We start from the raw sequence: 18,592 nt of genomic DNA on the forward strand, positions 1-18,592 counted from the left end.
GTTGTATTTAGTTAAATTCTTAAAATATAGTAAACAGATGTAAGAAAAATACAGAATTTTTTTTTTATCGGGAAAATATAAACATAATATTTTTTACTAGTAAATTTTTAAAATAATATTTTTTATTTTTTAAAATTTATTTTTGATCAATTTAAAAACACAAAAATAACCAGAAATACAACATAATATGCTTTGTGTAGAATATTTATTCTATGCATCTCGCAGCCCCTACACGCCTGCCTGCCAACAAAACCTGCATCTCGAACACTTAGGTGTAGATTTTCATGGTAATTTAATGAAGCTGCCTTCCTTCTTCCTGAGACCAGTAGTAGATGGAGGGAGATGTTATCACGGACAACATTGGTAAAGACAAATGCTTTGTGTTCCGTGACATGTAAGTTAGCTCTTGCACAGGCGATATTCTTTGACTAACTGGTCATTTTCTCCATTCCATTGTCATGCTCTCTACCTCCATGTTCTTGCGAATTTCTTGACCACCTAAGTGTGGTGGAATATTGACTTGAAGAGCCGTGTTCAAACACATAATCGATCATCGATTATATATGATGTCGATCGGGACAGGTGATTGCTTCTGAAATGGTCTTCACTTTTACAGGTGGTTTGTTCTGCCGTAGATCATTTGGCTTCCTTTCTGCATGTAATTTGAGATGAAATGATTTAGTAATTATACTTTCCATATTAAAAAGGGGATGCAAATGCAATGCACGGCGAAGAAGGTGGCTTCTTCTTTTTTTTCCTCTCCTTTTTTCGTTTTACCTTTTTTTTTTCCTTTTATTTTATCTTTTTATTTTAAATTTAATCTTTTAATATTCTCTTGATTTTGAATTTATTTTCATAAATTATTTTAGTTTTATTAAAATAAAAAACAACAACGTTCTTAAATTTAAAAGAATCCATCATCCGGATCGTAAGGTTTATGAGTTAAGCTTAAAAGCCAAAATCAATCAAAAATATTTTAAATTTTTTTTAATGTCAAATCATGATTTTTACTAGTCATTTAAGTTACTTTTAAACCTTCTAGGTATACTAAGTCACGTCAAGATATACTAAATCATGTCAAAATAACTCACGATTTAATTTTAAATTCAGGTTAAGCAGCAAGGGTCAAGAAATTTATAAGTTGACCTGTTGCATCAATACTAAATAATTTTTTATAACCTGAACTCTTTTTTTTACACGTATGGAGTCTCCATGATATATCCCCCAGGCTTCCATCAAAAAATGTTGCATTTGCTGGGTGTCGCCCTTTATCTATACACCTTGTACAGGCATTTTAGTTTCATAGTGTCCTGGGCAAGACTCACATTATCTGGTAGGACCTGGAATCTTGATATCAGTCCCATGCCCATGTCAATCATCATCATCATCATCACTAAGACTTCCATGGTCTGCAGATGGCCGTTTCAGTCTCTGGAATATCTCATCAAGGGGTTGAGATGATGAATCGTGAGACCCAAGTTGTAGTTCCCGCGCTTGGCGTAATGGAAGAAATTTGTTGGCTCCTATATTCACTTTAAAACTTTGAAATCCATTCTTCATTGATTCCCATTTAAAGGCCAAACCAGCCAGTGGCCCAGCTGTCGTGTTGTGGGAGTGAGAGCTGCCACCATCAAGCAATGGCACCTTTGCAGAGGCAATGTTCTCCACCGGCCTTGTATTGGCATGCCTGCTCTGTGCCCTAACAGCAGCATACTTGTTACTGATGGCTTCTTTGCTTGTGTTGTATCTCTGACTTTCTTTCAGGGGTTTGACTCGACTTCCCTTCCTCTCATCAGAGGCTAAACTGCTTGTTGCCTTCATTCCAGCGGCAGTCCTATCCTGAGCATTTTACATGTGGGTTACAAGGATCATAAGAAATCTAGCTATCATTTTAAGATGAATAGGAAATACAATTGACGATGTTTTTATGGTGGTATCACATAAATGAACCTCAGCATTGAGTTGCAAATCTGTCATTCAAGTGGATCATCTAATCCAGACAAATCACATGTTATATGTACATAAATGCAGATACACACATGTATAAAAACAGCGAAAAAATAGATAGATTTCATTGCTTGACATGAATACATACTGTACTATTGCTGCCAGTCTCCACGTCAACGCCGTTAAAGTTTCTTGCCAGTGGCACAACCAGCTCACCAACTTTTAGTCCTTGATCCAACCAAGATCGTTCTGTAAAAAATATACAAGAGAAGGGGAGAGGGCTTATAAACTATCAAGGAATAATTGGACAGCTTTTTAAATTTCAAGCATATAATATCATAAGCTCAAACCATTAACAAGGAGATCATGGTACAATTACCTTTTTGTAGGATAATTAATCCCGATGGATCAAATCCATCAGTATCATCTGCCTCAGTTTGAAACCTAAATCTATTCAAGCTCCCAAAGAAACCAATCACACGATCAAAGAAATTGCTCGCAACCAACAGGGTGTATATAACCATAATAAGTGGATAGATTCTGTTAAAATCATTTCCAAAGAAAGGGACGGCATTGTCAATTTTTCCCATTCGCTGCAACCAGAAATCATGAGAGACCAAAGTAAAAGAGTCAATTTTCATGCGGGAAAAAGAATAAAATTCTCCCGTAGAAGTTCTATGGTTATAGCAGTTAGTTGGTCACCAGACCAAGGAAACTTAAAAATAAATTTACAAGTAGAAACTCTCTTATTTATATAGAGATGCAAGCATATATTATGTGTTCACATAACTTTTTTCTTAACAGAAACAAATGAGGTGCAAATTGAGGCCCCACTAGGGAACAGGAATATTGATTTGTTAGAAAATTATTCAGAACTTGAGGGTGAAAATTAATTATTAGAAGCTTGGATCATCCAAGGATTCTTATAAAGAAAGAGATGCCATAACAGATCATTCAAAATTGAAAAATATAAGTAGTGAACCCATTTCCTAAAATGCATTGCTTTCTCAATCCTTCCCAGATGTTATGCAAAAAGAAATACAGACAAGTCCTACTTGAGAACATCCACAGTTGCATGAAGTGCCAAAAATGGAGATTAATTTCTGAGCTTTCCATCCGGTCCCTCAATTATAGGAAAAACAATAAACAGAAGAGATCTCGCTTGAAACCCGATTCAAAAACTATAACATTGCACTATACAAATATTGGAATTTTCTATGACGTCAATCTCACATGCTCAACTAGTCAAGTTTTTTTCTAAAAGCAAAACTGCCAAAAGAGGTCCAGTATTAAAACAAAATAAATAAAAAACTTATGCTTCAATCAGAACTTACATGAAAGTTTAACCACTGGAAAAACACTAGGAAATCTTATATATTTGATACCTCAAATGCTGATCTTGGTAAATAAATAAAAAAATTATGCTTCAATCAGAACATACATGAAGGTTTAACCACTGGAAAAAAACTAGGAAATCTTATATATTTGATACCTCAAATGCTGATCTTGGTACCAGATGGGACAGAAAGACCCAAAATATCACTTTATTCTATTTGCAATTACAACTGGTACTAAACATAAATATAGAAGAGAGAGAGAGAGAACTACCTTCTCAAATATAGTTTGCTTAGGATCCAGATTAATGAGGTTGAGAAAATTGTACGAAATTGGAGGAGCATATCGAGCAACCATCCTAACAAAGATGCCACAATAAGATAAACTGACTTTTCTCAAATGAGAGGAGGGGCCAAAGAAGGGTGCAGAGCAGGAGAGGGGGGAATTCATGACAGCATAGCTCTGAATGGAAAAACTTACGAGCATATCATAAGCAAGCTGACTGAACTTGTCTGCCTTGGTGTTAAAGAGTAAAACGTTAACATTCCGATTTTGAACAAGGAGTAGTATGTGCAGATGCACATATACATCAAAGATACAAAAGCCAAAACCTGGAATACATTAACAGTAGAAGAGTAGAGCAAAATATAAGTGTGTACTCCATAACTATAAGCACAATGCACATAAACCACATATAGCCATGTAAGAATTGTAAACAAAAGAAAAGAACCACCTGCATAGGTAGCTCTTGTTTTCCTGCAGAGTTTATAAGGATTGAAAATAGAGAGAGATCAACTCCACCAATTAGTAGAGTTGCCTCTGCTAAAAGAATTGCAGCTGACATGGTGCCAAGTATGACAGCCAACACCTTCTCAAGTTGCTTTCTTAAGATGCATCGCCACAAAAATTCTGCACAAGGCAACAATTTTTTCCAAGGTTTCGGCTTAAAAGCTTGTCAGAACAACAGGCCACTTCTACATACATGTGTTTGTGCATGTGTGTGTACAGTGTGTACATATAGAAATAGAATATGTGCATCATAACCCCTCAAATTAAGCAGAATTTATTACACTTGGGAATACAGTCACTGGAAAAGCATGTTATTTTCTGAGTTCACATCTGGACCTCAATAACAAGGCCATCTATCAAGCTAAATATAATGACAAACCAAAAAAGAATCCTCGTTGTGATGCTTAGAAACTCAAACTTAAAGGAAAGAAAAGGGATAATGTATCTGGCAATTACCCATTCTATCAAAGGAAGCACCCAACTTCCCAGTGCGAGCAGGCCTGAAGCTTGAAATATATTTCCTAACATGACAGCATACAACTATTTCAAGTCCAGAGAGTCCAGCTTGGAACACAAATAGAAAGAGACGGGAAAATGATAATAAAAACATAATTAGGACAAACCATCCAGTTGAACTGCTGCGTTCATAGTTTTTAACAGTGTCTTCCAGTTCAAGTGCTTCCATGACATAGGTCATATACTCGCTGCAAATAAATAAAGTAAATTATATAAAAGCAGCATGAGCAGTAAAAGTTTTCACTCAAAACTATTCTGTTAAAATATGACAGGTATCCAAGAAGCAAATCTGAAAGATACTAAAAGTATCCTGTGACCACAAACACATCAACAGCTTGACAAAATATCATAAACCAGAACATGAACATATTAATTTCAGAAGGTTATATCTAAAAGGAAAAAAAACACAAGTCTAAAAAGTCTCCAGATACGGAAAAGAGAAATCAAGCACGAAACAAACAACAAGCCATACAAGAGTCAACACCCAAAAGTGAGATATAATAAATAATACCATGTGAGGAACAAAACAGCCACACAAGCATCGATCAAAATTAAGAGGTTCACACTGAGAAGTAGACGATAAACATGGGAGCCTTTTTTTTTTTAATTTTAACTAAATAAGAAATTAAAAGAGAATCCTTTTTAAATGACTGCATAGAGTACATACACTGTGATGGGGATTTTAAGTGTCTGTGCATGCATCTGTGTATGTATTCATGTGTGCAGCCATTGATGCTAGCCTGTGTGTATGAACTAGGAGATGAGTGGTGGGAAGAGCACTTAGTTACACTCCTTGCATGTTCAGTTAACTTCACTGGTTCATATATAAAGTGACATCTCCATTAATTCAAGTGACTCCCAAGAATTTTTTTCTTTCTCTTGATCTCTTCTATTAAATGAAAGGCAATGATACTGCCTTCTCCCAAATAATGTCACCCAGCCCCACCAATTGTGGGAGAAAAAATTCTGAAAGAGTTAATCACATCTATGCAGTCAGAAAGAAAAACTCTCTGGGAACAGATCAGGGCATCCCCTAAAAGAAGTGACATGACATAGTTGTTGCAAAAGAGGTATGCAGCATATAAATATATATGAATTTATACATGACTTTGTTCCAATATAAAGAAACTACAAGGCACATCTACATGTCAAGAAAAAACAAGTATTAATAAGAACAACTTGAAGATAAATGGGCAAATCCTCTGCAGATGAACACACATCAAAGATTCAATTTTAGCATTCAATTACCTTCTACAGCGATAATACTCTTCTCGAGCTCCTTGAAGATGACGCCTTAGTGTTGCCATTGATTTCTCATCCGTGTCATAGTCCATATCATTTTCTCCCACCCGACCACCTTGTGGTTTAAAGGATGGGTCTTGCTTAAGCTTAAAAATAGAAAAATGCCATTATAAGGAGCACTTTACTGGAACAAGTGAAGTTCTAGGAAGTGAGCAAGACATATTAAGAAGAATTACCATTTGTGCTAGCATATTATCAATAACATCCATGTAGGGCCTCAAAGGATCGCGCTTGGACATCTGATTGGATGTTGCTTGAGCAACCTATTCAGTAAATTTCACCAATATTTAAGCAACATATCAGTAAGAAATCAGGTCAGACACAGCCATGCTAGGTAATATGAAACTAGAAGTTTTCTTAAAATGCAGACCTGGATACATATCTAATTATACCTTATCTCCACAGAAAAAAATGAACAAACTACTGACAGGTACAACTAGATGCGAATTTGCTTACTGTATAAAACAGATGTTGAAACAGTGAGGTGTTTATTGCCCAATAAAAGGATCCTGATATCAAAGCAACTATAGATAATTATGTTTTGGAAACCCCAAAATGGACCACTTAGCACTCAACACTCACTATCCATCTAGGGCTTTTAATCCCATCCCAATCATACTGTTTTAAGAGCAGGCTATAGCAAGTGAACATGTACAAACCATGGCTTACCATGATTGTAGTTGTCTGTCAGATAATGCCTTAACAGACTGTAAAGTATTGATAAACTAAAGATTCATTACATAACAGCCAATACAGTACATACGTAGCAGGCTCTAGAGTATTGGCAATCTAGAAACAAAAACCTTGCATGCAAATACAAACAAAGTACATCACATCCTCTATCAATTTATGACATGTAAATCTTACTGACCAGGAAATGGAAATGCAGAAGGACTAGAAGTTCATTTGGCAAGACAAATAGAACACCATAAACTGCTTACTATTGATCCAGGATGTCTCTCAAGTTTCCGAAAAACACAAAAAATAAAGATCAATGTGTCCATACCACAGACCAACTTCAATGGAACCGAGGAGACAGATAAAGAAAATTTCATCAAGCACAGGTGAAGATAGAAAAAATAAAACCGTTATAAGAGACAAGAATAAGGATCAGCCTGTGGTGATAATTGGTAAAACTAGAAACTTAAGAAACTCAACAGTAAAATTAAAAACTCTACTCTGTGTATAACTTTTCAAACCAATTTAAAATAAGAAATGTGAAGAATACTTACTACAATAGCATTTGAAAGATCTTGATGAGCGTCATCAAGTTTCACAGCCATTTTGGCAATTTTATGAGAAAGTACTTTTTGGCGGATTGACCACTCTGAATTTCTCCACAGGCTCTTGGGAATTTCACTCAAACCAAAACCAAGAAGAAATGCACCAGTAACAAGTCCAAAAGTATTTGAGCAGGCCATGGCAACAGCAAGCACGTTTCCAGTCCTGTTGAGGAAGATGGAGAATCACAAAATAAGTGAGCAATTTTCTCACAAAGCCAAGAAAAAAAAGTGCCAATGATTCATGTTTTTGTTCATAACTTTACAAGAATCCGCCACTATACCACGTCCAACATGACTAGTCAATAACAAAATTATTTGAATATGCAAAGTATGATAGTAGGTGAAGAAGAAGATTTTACAAATAAAAAAATAAGCTTCTGAAGTGATGAAGTGAATGAAAAAGTTTCAAAAATAGAGCAAAATTAAATCTGTAAAAAGCAAAATCTATGAATATAAAGGAAAAAAACTATACTCCACTACAAAGCAAGTAACTTTTTCAGAGGGAAAGGAAGGAACCTTATCTTGTTCATCATGATGAGAAGAATAAATCCAAAGAGGCCAATGGCTCCCACAATTAAATAGAAGATTAAGTTTGCACGTACACTAGTCTTTAATCTTTCCATCACGGTAAAATCTCCTGCATCTTCAAAACCCTGAATAAGGGGCACCGCACCCCTGCTTTGAGATAACATAATTTAAATTCCATGAGGAAACATGCATCAACAAACTAAGAAAAAACAAAATTACAGGTAATTTCATAACAAAATGATATGCAACATCAATTAAGAGTATAAAAATTGAAAACGTGAATTTACTTATAATTCCACGAAGATAGACTATTACAGGTTCACATCTGCACACATGTCCATCCAGCTACAAGCAAACAGATTCTACATGGTTCGGTTTACGACATACCAACAGAAAGGACATCAATCGTATGATTACTATAAAAGCTTAAAAACAATCTTAAAATCATGTCAACCACTTTCAGCATTACAACTCAGTAAGGTAAAGATGTAATCACTACGTATACGCGGACGACTTACCAGGTCAGTAAAAATGTACTCCAATACGACCAACTCCAAAAGAAAGAAATGCCTTCATGATCAAGATCAAATATAGTCTGCACGAATAACAAGAACATAAACCGGCTATTTTGCCTAGTACAGCCACAGAGGCAGCAGTACAAGTTTTTATTTATTATTGTTTTTTAATCAACAGACCGAAAAAACAACTTGGGTTAAAAATACATATAAAATTAAAGCATAATTCAATAAAAATTGGCAAAAAAAAGAGTAAAAATAGAAAAGAAGTTACCGAGTAGATATCAGCAGGGACGAGGATGATGATGGAGAGAGAACAGAACCAGGTGTATGCGACAGTGAAGAAGACATACCGAGGAACCTCAGGTCCTGCGAAGTATCTGGCAGTTAAAATCACCATGCCTAGTGTTAGCGGTAACCATATCAAATAAAGCACCCACATCTCTCTCTCTCCAGAGATTTTTTCTCTTTTTCTTTTTCTTTCTCCGCAATTTGTGAAATGAATTAATTCGTTCTTCTTTGACAGAGAAGACAAGGAAAGAAACGGAAGGGACCAGGTAAAACGGCTCCGAGACAGGTCCGATTGCAGCTATTTTTTTATTTTTTTTCTAAGCTAACGTGCGCTTCTGCTTTCCTCCCTCTCTTTATATAAAAATCCGCCTGTTGCTGGCCGCTATGCAGCCTAGTTTCTTTTCGGGAAACCTCAAATCTAGTCCCTAATTTTTTAAATACATTCCGACTGGGTGCTAATACATACTATTTTATCAATTATATCTCAAGTGTTGAAGGTATTTCTTAATTGGGTCCTTTTGTTGATGCTTTTTTGCCAGTGTGCTATTAAAAATATGATTTTTGAAAAAAATAATAGTAATATATAAAAGGGAAATTTTTAAAATGTAGGAGGCGTTTAGGTTTTATTTGAGAAATATTTTGTTTTGGGACTGGAATGAAATTTAGACATATTCCAGATTGACAAAGGTCTGTTATATGATTAGAACTGCTTTTTATAATGATTTTTGAATTGATTTGTCTTTTGTTTTTTTTATATATATATATTATTATTATTATTGTACCGTCGGTTGGCTTGACTGGGAAGAAGAATATCTGTCAAACAGACCTTTGAAGTCTTTGATTTGAGTATGTTTTTCGCCTTTTTTTTAAGGAAATGTGATTTGCATATGTTAGGTCTTGATTAGCCATAGTAACCCAATTAAATTTTTAAAATTATTTTGACTTTAAATTAATTTTTTATATAAATTTTTAGATAATTTTAATGTAACATGTTAAAAATAAATTTAAAGAATAAAAATAAATTATTTTAATATATTTATAAATGAAAAAACATCTCTAAAACCAATAATTACCGCACTTCTTCAAAAATTAACATCTGGACTCCATTTGTCAACTCTGTTTCCATCTTGCACGTAACTCCTTTTGCCTCTTTTGTTTGAACTTTCATCGTCCCATGACAATCCCTTCAAATCTATCATGCATGTTCTAGAGAGAGGGGGGAAAAAAATGAGAGAAACCACCCCCATCCCCAAATAATAATAATAATAATAATAATAATAATAAACACGACTCCCCATGAAATTCAATCGCTCTTATATTCGAATGATCCAATGCTAGGTAACATCTTAAATAAACAGGCTCTTATCTCATTTTTTTCTCCCCTTTTTTTCCTTGAGCATTTGGACAGTGACAATCTAGTTTCTCGAAAACTGCAGATTCCCCTGCAAATTTTTTTTTAATTTAAAGATTGTGGTGGTGACATTTGTTGCAACTTTAAAATTTTTAAAGATTTTTTTTTAAAAAAATTAATTTGATTGTGCCAGTGGTATTGTCACAGCTTGACAAATTGTGCTATTTTTTATAAAAGTAAGTTTATATTTTCTTTTTTTCTTTCAAGACTGCTGGTTTTTTTTAAAAAAAAAAAAAAAAAAAAGTTCGGCTAATGGTGATGGCCAGTCCAATACAGCGGGCAGCAAATTGATGAATCTCTAGTGTTTGGGCCACAAACTAGAGAAGAGAAAGAACTTGCCGACCAAAAGGCCCACAACATGATTCGTTCGGGCTAAGGGTGTTTATAATTTATAATTGGGATCCTGCGCTCGGCGGACTTTTTAGGCATCGTAACATTTCGGTGGATCTCTTTCTTTTGTTCGATGAAAAGAACTCGGGGTCAATCTAATTACTCTATCACACACGCACATATATGTTAGAATTTCGAGTGAAACAATCTCAAGAAAGAAAAAAGAAAATAGAGTAAATTAACGGGGAGTTTTTTGCAAATAATAAAAGAATAGTTGATGAATTTTTTATCTAGAATTCTATAGCCATGCTCTTGCGAAAACAAAAACCAGAAAAAAAAAAAAAAAAAAAAAGGACGGGAATTATTCGTTGCATGGAGTTCACACTCCCTTCCATCACATACAAGTGAAGCCCATGAATAATCTTCACCATGGATACAAACAATGTAGATTTAAGCAAGGCTGTAGTCTCATTCGTTTTACAAGATCCAAATTAACCACATTTCTAATTAAATCATGGAAGCTCCCTTGAAACATAAGAGATGTGCATAGAATGAGAATATTGTTTCCACATAGTTATATTTTTGTAAGGTGTTTTTTGTTTAGAAAAATATTGAAATAATATTTTTTTTAAAAAAAAAAATTTATTTTTAATGTCAACACATTTAAATAATATGAAAATATCAAAATAAATTAATTTAAAAAAAAACATTTATAAAACCAAAAAGACCAACTGGGCCTAGCGAATTATGACATATGCATTTGCGCTTGAAAGTTGAAACCCCACTTATGTGGTTTCCATGTTCTTTGACAGTTCTGTCGCCTGAAGACATTTTTCTTCTTTCCCTGACCTCTACAAATTCCAAGTTCGAAACCAACCTATCTCGAATCCATGTCAGTGTCCTGTTTCAAATACTATTTTCAATCGAGTGCAAGGATTGGGCCACTAGGGCACACACACAAACTTCGACGCACAAGCTATCACATATACAAGAAACTGTCAAAATTTGAAGCTTCCTTTCCTCTCACCATCATTACATGCTCCCCTTTTCTTCATCACTCATTCACCATCTTCGGATCACTTTCTCTTCCCTTTCTTGACCCTTGAACAATGGGGGCATGCTTTGGAAGATTCTCAAGACAGACTCTGCGAGAAAGCTTTATTAATGCACTTCCTTTGGTGGCTGGCTGGTCATCGGGTTCTTTTGTGTGACCACATATTTCTTCATTGGTCGTGATCGCCACCACACGTGGCTGTGAAATCATCCTCTAAAAAAGTTGATTAACTGAACGGCTTGCCATTACCAAAGAGAATAAAGAAACACTAGAGAGCAATTTGCTTTTTCCGACTCCATCAATATCCAACTCTCGAAAGAAAGCAGGACTCTTTTTGTAAACCCTGATGAAGCCTTCAAATGAAAGACAGGAATATGCCTTTGTTTTCTAAAGGGTAAAAGTTATACCGATGAAATCAGTGTTGTAAATTGGGAAGGAGGTTTTGAAATAGGAGCTCGCATTAATTAAAATAATAAAAATAAATAGTTCTTTCAGACTTTTTTAGTTTTGGTGTGAATCTGTTTTTTACCAAATTATAGATTGATAAATATAATCACCGAAAGTTAATAAAAAATACATGAACTCTTAATTGAAAAACAGAATTTAAAATAAAAGTGCTTGAAAACATTGAGAATTCCTAACAAGTTGACGTCGAATTGGTTTTACAAGCCGGGTCCTCATTCTAATAATAATAATAATAATAATAATAGCAATAATAGAAAAAAAGTCTAGTCCTCCTATAATTCAGACTATGACATTGGAAACTTCATATTGTAGTTATCTGATTTAACTCCTCATCCGCTACTTTTGTTTTTTTATGTTTTAAAAATATATTAAACTAATGATATTTTTATATTTTTTATAATTTTAATGTACTAGTATTAAAAAAATATTTTAATATATTTTTTTTAAAAAAAAATCATATACCATAATACCAATCAAAACTAAAACATTAGAATTCCATGACTTTCAGAATAAGACTCGACGAGCACAATTCAATCCTACGCTAAGAAATCTTAGATCCAGCACATAGCATCTGCAAATACGAGTCAAAACATGTGTTATGTTTCCTCTTATGATATTTGCACTGAGAAATATATTTTACAATCAAAATTTAAATTTGGTTCAATAATTAAAAAATATTTCTAATTTATAAAGTTTAAGAACTTTTTTTACACAAATTTATTTATTTATGGTATCATTCAATAATTTTAACAACAATCACTTTTAGTGTCGCTATTATCACTGCCATCACTTGTACGCTAGAACCATCCTCCCTACTTCATCATTTAATATATTATTATTCTTCTATTATTGTATTTTCACATTATTATTTATCAAGTATCATAAAATATTTTTCATGTAAAATAATATTTTACATATATGTAAAACTAACATCTTTCATGTTGATGTTCTTTAAGGGTTTTTTATTATATAGTTTTGATATTTTTATATCAACATAATTCAAAATCACGTGTTTGATCATTTCACATGTACTTTGAAAAACTTCTTTTTTGAAACACAGTTTGAACAAATTATCAAACACATACAAAACTGTAACTCAAGGTAGCTCAAGAAAGTCCCAATCCCTTGTTAGTTGTCCGGATTCAATTTTGTCGTGGATTCAATTTTCCACGAGAAGCCGATAAGAAATGGATGAGAAAAATGTGCTTCAGATCTCAGCTCCACTAAGGAAATTGCACAAATGGCAGGGAATTTTACCTAATAAAGTAACAGAAAACGACTTCCATTGAGAATAGCGAAAGCAAACGAAAGGCAATGCAATCAAGTCTGGAAGAGACTAAAGCTGGAGCAACTTTAACTTTATGCATAAGCTTAAAAATCAACTGCGATGTATTAATTTCCATGCAATAAATCGAATTCAGACCATTAACATCCAACCCCTCCGTCCAGCAATAATTCATTCTATCATAATCATGATGAGGGGTATAATTTAACGAATTAGTCATTAAATTTATTTTTTTAGTAGTTATCAATTCAAGTTTTATAAATTTTAAAATAATTAAAGGTTTATATTATTGTTAATTTTAATATTAATAAAATTAATTAAGATACATACAAACTAATCCGAATATTTATATTAATAATAATAAAAAAAATCATTCTATAATTCTCTTTTATTTTGTTAGGCGCGCATCTGTGCTATGGCGCCCCAGGGTCCTCGTAAAAATAATTTAAAAGATAAAGGTATGGACTTATCACTTGTAAAAAGGAATTGTAAGTTTCTTCTTGTATTATAGCAAAAGGAAGGGGATTAAACTAAAATGTGTGAAATCATTTAGGTGTGCATCAAAGGCGTTATCTGCTTCCTCAAAAAAAAAAAAAAAGCAAAATATTCCCTACTAATCTAGGTTATGATAGTCTATTATACAGATTTTGTATTTCAAATCAATGACTTCGTTAACTTGTAGATATGTATTGTAAAGAAAATGGCTATGAATGGTTCTAGAATCAGAAAGAAAAAAAAAACTTATAGAGAATAAGTGTGTTTTATGGAGATTTTTTTTTCACATAATTTATTTGATATATTGAATTTATTTATATATATATATATATATATATATATATATATAAACATCAATTCGGATGTAATTGATCTGCTACATCTTAAATTACCAAGCTCTGGAAAGATTTGATGACACTATCAAAAAAATTGTCAAACATCAACAAAATTAGTGATGAAAAGTTTTTGTGTTGGTCATTTCCAATAATAACAGACAGAAAATATTAATCAAAAAATTCCAATATAATTACCAACAAAAAATCTCTCGTTATTGATTAACGATGGAATTTTGCTGACATAGTAAAAATAATTAAAAAATTAAGAAAAATTTCTTGATGATTTCATTGGTAAAATAACATATCATTATTTTTCGAAGTAATTATTTAGGGAAGTATTTCATCACCAATTTTCATTGAAAATTTTGTTAGACAATTTAGAAATGTGATAACCAACAATAGTCTTATCTCATCTTTCTTCTTTCTCATCCTCCTATTTTTTCTTTCACCGCAAAAAAACAGCACCCCTCTAATTTTGCCACAAATTTAGGCCATGTCCTTATAAATTGTTTGATCTAAAAAAGCATGTATTTAAAAAAATCATTGATGAAATCACATGTGAACATTAAAATTATGTTGGGAAATTGGCAATACAAACCCATTTTTCTTGAAGAATTACAAAGAATTGTGAACTATTTTTGATATAAATTAATGAATTCATCAACATAACATATTTGTGGGTGATTATGTTGATCACTCCATAATTGATACATGATATAGTACCAATGATAAGTCCATCAATAACATTTACCAACGAATAAGTCAACAAAAAAACAATTAACATTATTTTTATCACTAACATAAATATTTTATTTAATTTTCTATCAGTATTTAAATCACCAACCAGAATATCATCAAATCTAAAATCCTTGACATGATACTGGTCAACGATATGATTTTATCAATAAACTTATCGGTGAATTTTATACGGACAAAAATACAATTTTTTTATAAGTAAAAATATTTGGTGAGTGCAGATCGATTTTCTAGTTGTAAAGTCTAGCATAATTTTTAAAAATATTGAATGCATATATGGACTAGTTTGATAAACTACCATTGTAGTCTTACTGGATCATAATTTTAAATTTATTGTTTCATTAGAGATCGTAAATCCAATATGAAAAGCTTATTTATAGCTCCATAACAAGAAGATTGCCCGTGAAAAGCAAACACGAGATCAAAACCCACTTCCAATCTGTTTAAACAACATATACAATGACTTTATGATTTGTTTGTTTTCTATATTTATTTATACCTTTGTTTTAAATCTACTTAACTCATTAATTTTAACAACTAAAGAAGCTAACAATAATTATCCAAGATAGTTTAAATGATGATAATTAATTATTGACTTTCTAGTCAAAAATATTATTTAAAACAAAATATTATTTAACATGTAATACTTCTTTGTTAATTGTATTTTAAATGTGAATTTCATAAATACTTATTTTTTTGTATTGACCACCTTACATACTCGTGATCCGGTAACTGTACCGGGTTTAAAAACTTCGGCTATAATAAGATAGCGGTTTCTTTCAGTTCTGGAAATCCACCTCAATAACAAACAAGAAGAAGAGCGTGAACGGTCCATTTTCCATTGATTGCCATGGAAAAAGGCGCATAGAGGACACGTACGAGCCAATCCATGACTGTTTGGCTTTAGCAAACCCAACGCGACGTATCATATCTGTCACAGTCCTAGATTCTTGGGCTTCTTTTGTCTTTTCATAGGTCAACCCTTACATTTAAAAAAGGCATCAAATAGTTATAATCTAAGATAAAAGCATCATTTACTTGTTTGCAAGAACATTGGATTCACCTACGGTCTATCTTTGCATGTATTGTATGTTTTCATACTTGGTTTTGTAATTAAACGTTACATTTTTTATTTGCTGTTGGGATGAATTGTAGTGTTTAGTATTGTAGTGATGATTATTTTTTAAAGTATTTTTTATTTAAAAATATATTAAAATAATATATTTTTATTTTTTAAAATTTATTTTTAATCTCAAAATATTAAAACAATTTAAAATTTTAATAAATAAATATTTTTTTTATGAAAGGTATAGCATTCTACTTTCCGCTTTTTTAACATGGCGACAATATCAAAATCATGGGTCCATTTTTGTACAAATCAATTTATTTTATTGATGGACATGACAGAAGCTACTGTTATTATTGATTATCGTTGCGAATTATTTTACATAATTAATAATTTTTCTTATGCAAAGCCTTAATCTATAAACATATTATAATGTATGAGGTCATTACCTGCAATACGTGTTATATTTATTTATTTATCAAAACGTCACATGGTAAGCTTTTGTGAATTATGTACATTTTAGCAAAGCTTTTCTCAACCAGAGAGGTAAAATCATAGCCAACATGATTGCCTAAAATACCACATGGAAACAATTATTTTATGGGGAAAACCAGGGCGTAAGCACGTTCCAAGATTGAATGATTGATCACAACAAGACAATTAAATTAATTGAGACCCAAAAGCTCCTCTGACTTTTTTCATCTTTGCAATAATTAAGACCACATTGCAGACTGGGTGTCGTGCAATTAACATGATGAAATTTCTTTGTGATTCTAGAATTCCTATGTCATGGGAGAATATATATTTTGATCGAATTTTTTATATCTTTTTTATTGTTTTTGAAAATAAATTTTAATATTATTTTAATATATTTTTAAATAAAAAATAGTTTAAAAATAATTATTATCTTGGACACCCTCCAAGTCTGTTTATATGAAGATAATGAGGTATGACGGCGTCCCTTAAATCTTCTTCTGATCATCTAAATTGAATAAATTTTAGTTTTTTGGCTTTTCTAGGGAAAAAAATTTAATTTGACCTCAAAAAATAATATTTTTAGCTATGCCCCTGGATATGCCTATACAACTCAAATGAGAAATTAACAATTTAAGATAAGAATGAACAAAATAGCAATAATAAAATAAAAATAAATGATGAAAATGATATGCTTATGATCATGCAATTTGAAAAACCACTAATGTAACTTCTAATAGAAATTTAGGTTGTTTTAGCCGTTATATATTGAGTTAGGAATACATGTAGCATGCATGTAGAGGAATACTTAGTTTCATTATTTAAAAACCTGGCATTAATATAAATAACCTGATATCGAATCCCATTCAAGTATGAATTAAAGAAATTAATAGTGTGATTGGAATTGCAATAGTTGTTGTAAAGTGTGATTCGTATTGTGATAACTATTGTGATTATTATTTGAAAAAAATTATTTTATAAAAAGTGCTTTTGATTGATGTTGGTTTGGTGTGTGTGTGTGTATGCACATGTTTGGTTAAAACCGTGATTAAAATTGAGGTTAAACAAAAAGTAGTTTAATGTGTTTTGATTAAGAATACTTTTCAAATTGAAGTTATAAAAATAATTTTTTAAAAAATATATATTAATATTGATAGTTTTTAATTTAAATATTGTAGATTCAACAACTGCTATTACATCATGAAATGAATAATACTTAATATAAAATATTTTTTATTGTTTCATTAAATTATCTACAATTTCATCAAGTATGAAATACATCCGACATAGACTACAGTTTCATTGGTTTCGTAAACGCTCAATAACATCAAGTAAAATATCATCATGAATAAAATTAGGATTGTGATCAAATTCTACAAATGTTACGTTATCAAGCAATCTCCGTCTAATTCATGCAATGTCATTGAATAATGTGAAATGCTAGTTTTTTAAATAAAACACAGTTAAAAATAAAAAAATTAGTTTAATTTTTTTATTTTACTGGGTCGGACTTGGTCCAATACATTTAGTTTTAAACCAAACCTGGTCCGATCGGAACAATGGAGTCACTCTCCACGCAAAAGAGAAAGAGAAGCAGAAAAAAAATTGCTTATCATGAGCTGAGGTTCGACCTCAATTTTTGAATGGTACCCATATAAAAAGAAGCATGGTTAGTATTAACCAAACATTTTAATCTAGTGTTTACTTTTTAATGCTTGTTGTTGCCACAGCTGCATTGCCAAACGAGCACTAATAACCATTTGAAAGACCAAAATAACTTTTTTTAAACTTCAAATTAAAAAAAAAAAAGTCTGAAAAGCCTAAAATACCTAAAAAACATCCCATGATAACAGAAAAACATGTGCAAAAATACAAAAAAAAAAAAAAACCTCCTAAAGCGAAGGTTTAGCAAGTTTAATTTATTGAGTAATTATACTGTACAAAAAAATAGAAAATCCCATTACTCCTAAGCATCAAACATTTCTTTTTTCATTCAAGGACAAAATAGTATTTCCAAGTCCAAAAAATTTATAAAAAATCATAAACATTGATATCCTATAAAATTTATGAAAAATTCAACAATTATTCATTAACATTGATCTCCTATAAAATGACTATTTTACACCTGTTTTTTTAAGGTGCCAATAAAAGTGGTTTTCTACAATGGCAAAATGGGAAAAACACTAAATGGCCAAAACATTTTTTTAACGCGGTTTAGAGAATAGGTAATAATATTCCTTGGATCTCGTGCATGTCTATATTATTCACGACCTCATGCTGATGCTTTCATTACATAACCAGATAACTCTCAATTTTTCTTGGTACCCACTGCTTTCTTACAGGCTGCCCAAAAATACCGTCCAAGGTGTTTTTTTGATTTTGCATGGTGGAGCCACCCATGCTACGCGACTAGTT

The 18,592-nt window shown here is 32.0% G+C and overlaps 1 protein-coding gene across 3 annotated transcripts; it reads right to left on the reverse strand.

The window, feature by feature from the left end:
- Nucleotides 1-1,149: 1,149 nt before the first annotated feature.
- LOC118031195 (uncharacterized) lies at nucleotides 1,150-8,863 on the reverse strand. 3 transcript variants are annotated; one of them, XM_073409532.1, is made up of 14 exons: nucleotides 8,490-8,863; nucleotides 8,219-8,295; nucleotides 7,689-7,847; nucleotides 7,122-7,335; nucleotides 6,066-6,152; nucleotides 5,836-5,975; nucleotides 4,695-4,775; nucleotides 4,528-4,592; nucleotides 4,016-4,191; nucleotides 3,763-3,893; nucleotides 3,556-3,640; nucleotides 2,327-2,540; nucleotides 2,084-2,196; nucleotides 1,150-1,839 (listed from the first exon to the last, which is right to left on the reverse strand). In XM_073409532.1, exons 1-14 carry the CDS (start codon nucleotides 8,655-8,657, stop codon nucleotides 1,372-1,374), a joined length of 2,178 nt encoding a protein of 725 aa, XP_073265633.1. In that variant the 5' UTR covers nucleotides 8,658-8,863; the 3' UTR covers nucleotides 1,150-1,371. The 3 variants fall into 3 exon arrangements, with proteins under 3 accessions (XP_073265633.1, XP_034891442.1, XP_073265634.1); XM_035035551.2 differs by having other exon boundaries at nucleotides 2,096-2,196; nucleotides 8,490-8,862; XM_073409533.1 differs by having other exon boundaries at nucleotides 7,689-7,825; nucleotides 8,490-8,538.
- Nucleotides 8,864-18,592: the final 9,729 nt, after the last annotated feature.

The sequence above is a fragment of the Populus alba genome, chromosome 5 (genome assembly GCF_005239225.2).
Source record: "Populus alba chromosome 5, ASM523922v2, whole genome shotgun sequence".
Taxonomy (NCBI): domain Eukaryota; kingdom Viridiplantae; phylum Streptophyta; class Magnoliopsida; order Malpighiales; family Salicaceae; genus Populus; species Populus alba.